The sequence below is a fragment of the Notothenia coriiceps genome, unplaced genomic scaffold (assembly GCF_000735185.1).
Source record: "Notothenia coriiceps isolate Sejong01 unplaced genomic scaffold, NC01 NC01_scaffold00019252, whole genome shotgun sequence".
Lineage (NCBI taxonomy): Eukaryota > Metazoa > Chordata > Actinopteri > Perciformes > Nototheniidae > Notothenia > Notothenia coriiceps.
In genome coordinates, this window is record NW_011351953.1 from 1 (window position 1) to 1,866 (window position 1,866).

The following is a 1,866-nucleotide window of genomic DNA, read 5'->3' on the forward strand; positions in this document are numbered from 1 at the left end:
CTATAAATACATACAAAAAATGTCATCTGTGGAAGCCGTGGCGCTGTGAAAAGCACGACCAATCATCTGAGCCGGCCCGGCTAAAATGTCAGCCTTCCATCTGTGCACAAACTTATCTCGTGCCCTCATTGGTCATGTGTGCGTTCGTGTGTGTTGGAGGAGGGGCTCTTTGAGGAAGTCTGAAGGAAGGGGCAGATTTTTTCCAGTTGTGTATTTTCAAATTCTCGCGCACTCGAGCTGGTTCCTCCATTCTTACCTAGCCTACCTTGAAGCACACTAAAACTCCTCCTGTGTTTCCTGTCTGTGTTCAGGTGGGCTGTTCTCTAAGACGGAGATGTCTGAAGTTCTAACAGAGATTTTAAAAGCTGACCCATCCTTTGACAAGGACACTTTCCTCAAGCAGTGTGAAGGGGATATCATCCCTAATGTACTGGAGGTATGTCAGACTCAAAACAACGCTGGTACTCGTGTCTTTGTAGAGAAATAACTTGCAATCGACAGATGAGCTTCGGACAAGAAATATTAAATGTTTTCTAACAACAGATTTAGTCAGGATCGACTTCACATAAGTTGCCCTCTATTATCAGGTCTTTAAACTAAGCTCTGTCTCCATGCAGGCGATGATCCGAGGGGAGCTGGAGCTGCTGAAGGACTGGTGTTATGAAGCGGTAAGACTTTTTATCTCACACACTCTGAGCTTTAAGTGTCGATACACACTTACCATACGCCTGTTCGTACTGATTTGTTCGAGGATCTATCAGATGCAGCTCTTTCTCAAATGTTAGTCATCCTTTTATTGAAACTCCTTCTCTCCTTATTGATTCACAGACCTACAGTCAGCTGGCACACCCAATCCAGCAAGCCAAAGCCATGGGACTCCATTTCCACTCTAAGATCCTGGACATCGACAATATTGATGTGAGTTTCTCCAGACTTCACGACTCACTGCTCATAATGAAGCCTGAATCCCATTCACTCACTCGTTGTGCAAATATGGTTTAGTGTGCAGAGACTGCACCGACCTCACCACCTTCAAAAAACTCACAAAAACTCACCTCTTCAATCTGGCTTTTCATGTGTGATTGTTTTTGTGTTATTTGACTTTAACTTTAACTATATATTTATTTGTTGTTCCTTTCTTTTCTTCTCTTTTATCTGTAAAGCGTCTTTGAGCACCTGTAAAAGCGCTAACAAATTAAATCTATTATTATTATTATTCAAAACACCTGAAATAAAAGTGTGTTCTCATGATCACAGCTGTTATCTAAAGCTAATGGCTGGTTGCAGTGTTTTAACAAACCAAACATAGAGTCTTAAAAAGTTAAGAATGCATCTGAGTATTAAAAGATGCTGCTTATTTTACGCTCCTCTCTTTGTATCTTTCTCCTAGAATAAAAACAACAAACAGACCGCCTGTTTGAATTCCTTTTTATGCACAACAGTTGTTTTGCTCTGATTTGAAGAGCTTGTTTTAGAGTGTATATAGTATTCTCCAAAATCAAAACGTACAAGTGTATTTATGTATAAGTCAGGCAAACGTCTTAAAGCCACAAGCAAGTTTTCACTGCTTTTACTTGTTCCTATTTTGTGTCTGGCAGATACCATTCCCAGACTTATGACACTGTTCTTGCATATATCTTTGTCTCTATCAGCCAGAACTGAAATGCTGAATCATGCTTTGCTTGTTTGTTCAATAATGTTTCTGTGTGTCCTTCACTGCAGCTGGCCATGGGGAAGATGATGGACCAGGGTCCGGTGCTGATCATCACCTTCCAGGCTCAGCTAGTGATGGTGATCCGAAACACCAAAGGAGAGCTGGTGGAGGGGGACCCTGTAAGTTACACACACACACACACACACACACAC

General features: G+C 41.6%; 1 protein-coding gene across 1 annotated transcript; it reads left to right on the forward strand.

The window, feature by feature from the left end:
• Nucleotides 1-308: 308 nt before the first annotated feature.
• LOC104951824 (mitochondrial import inner membrane translocase subunit TIM44-like) lies at nucleotides 309-1,833 on the forward strand (the record flags this gene model as incomplete). The annotated part of the gene is made up of 4 exons (XM_010778555.1): nucleotides 309-436; nucleotides 618-668; nucleotides 829-918; nucleotides 1,723-1,833. Coding segments are annotated over exons 1-4 (354 nt in total), but the record flags the coding sequence as incomplete, so codon positions are not given.
• Between the last annotated feature and the right edge of the window lie 33 nt (nucleotides 1,834-1,866).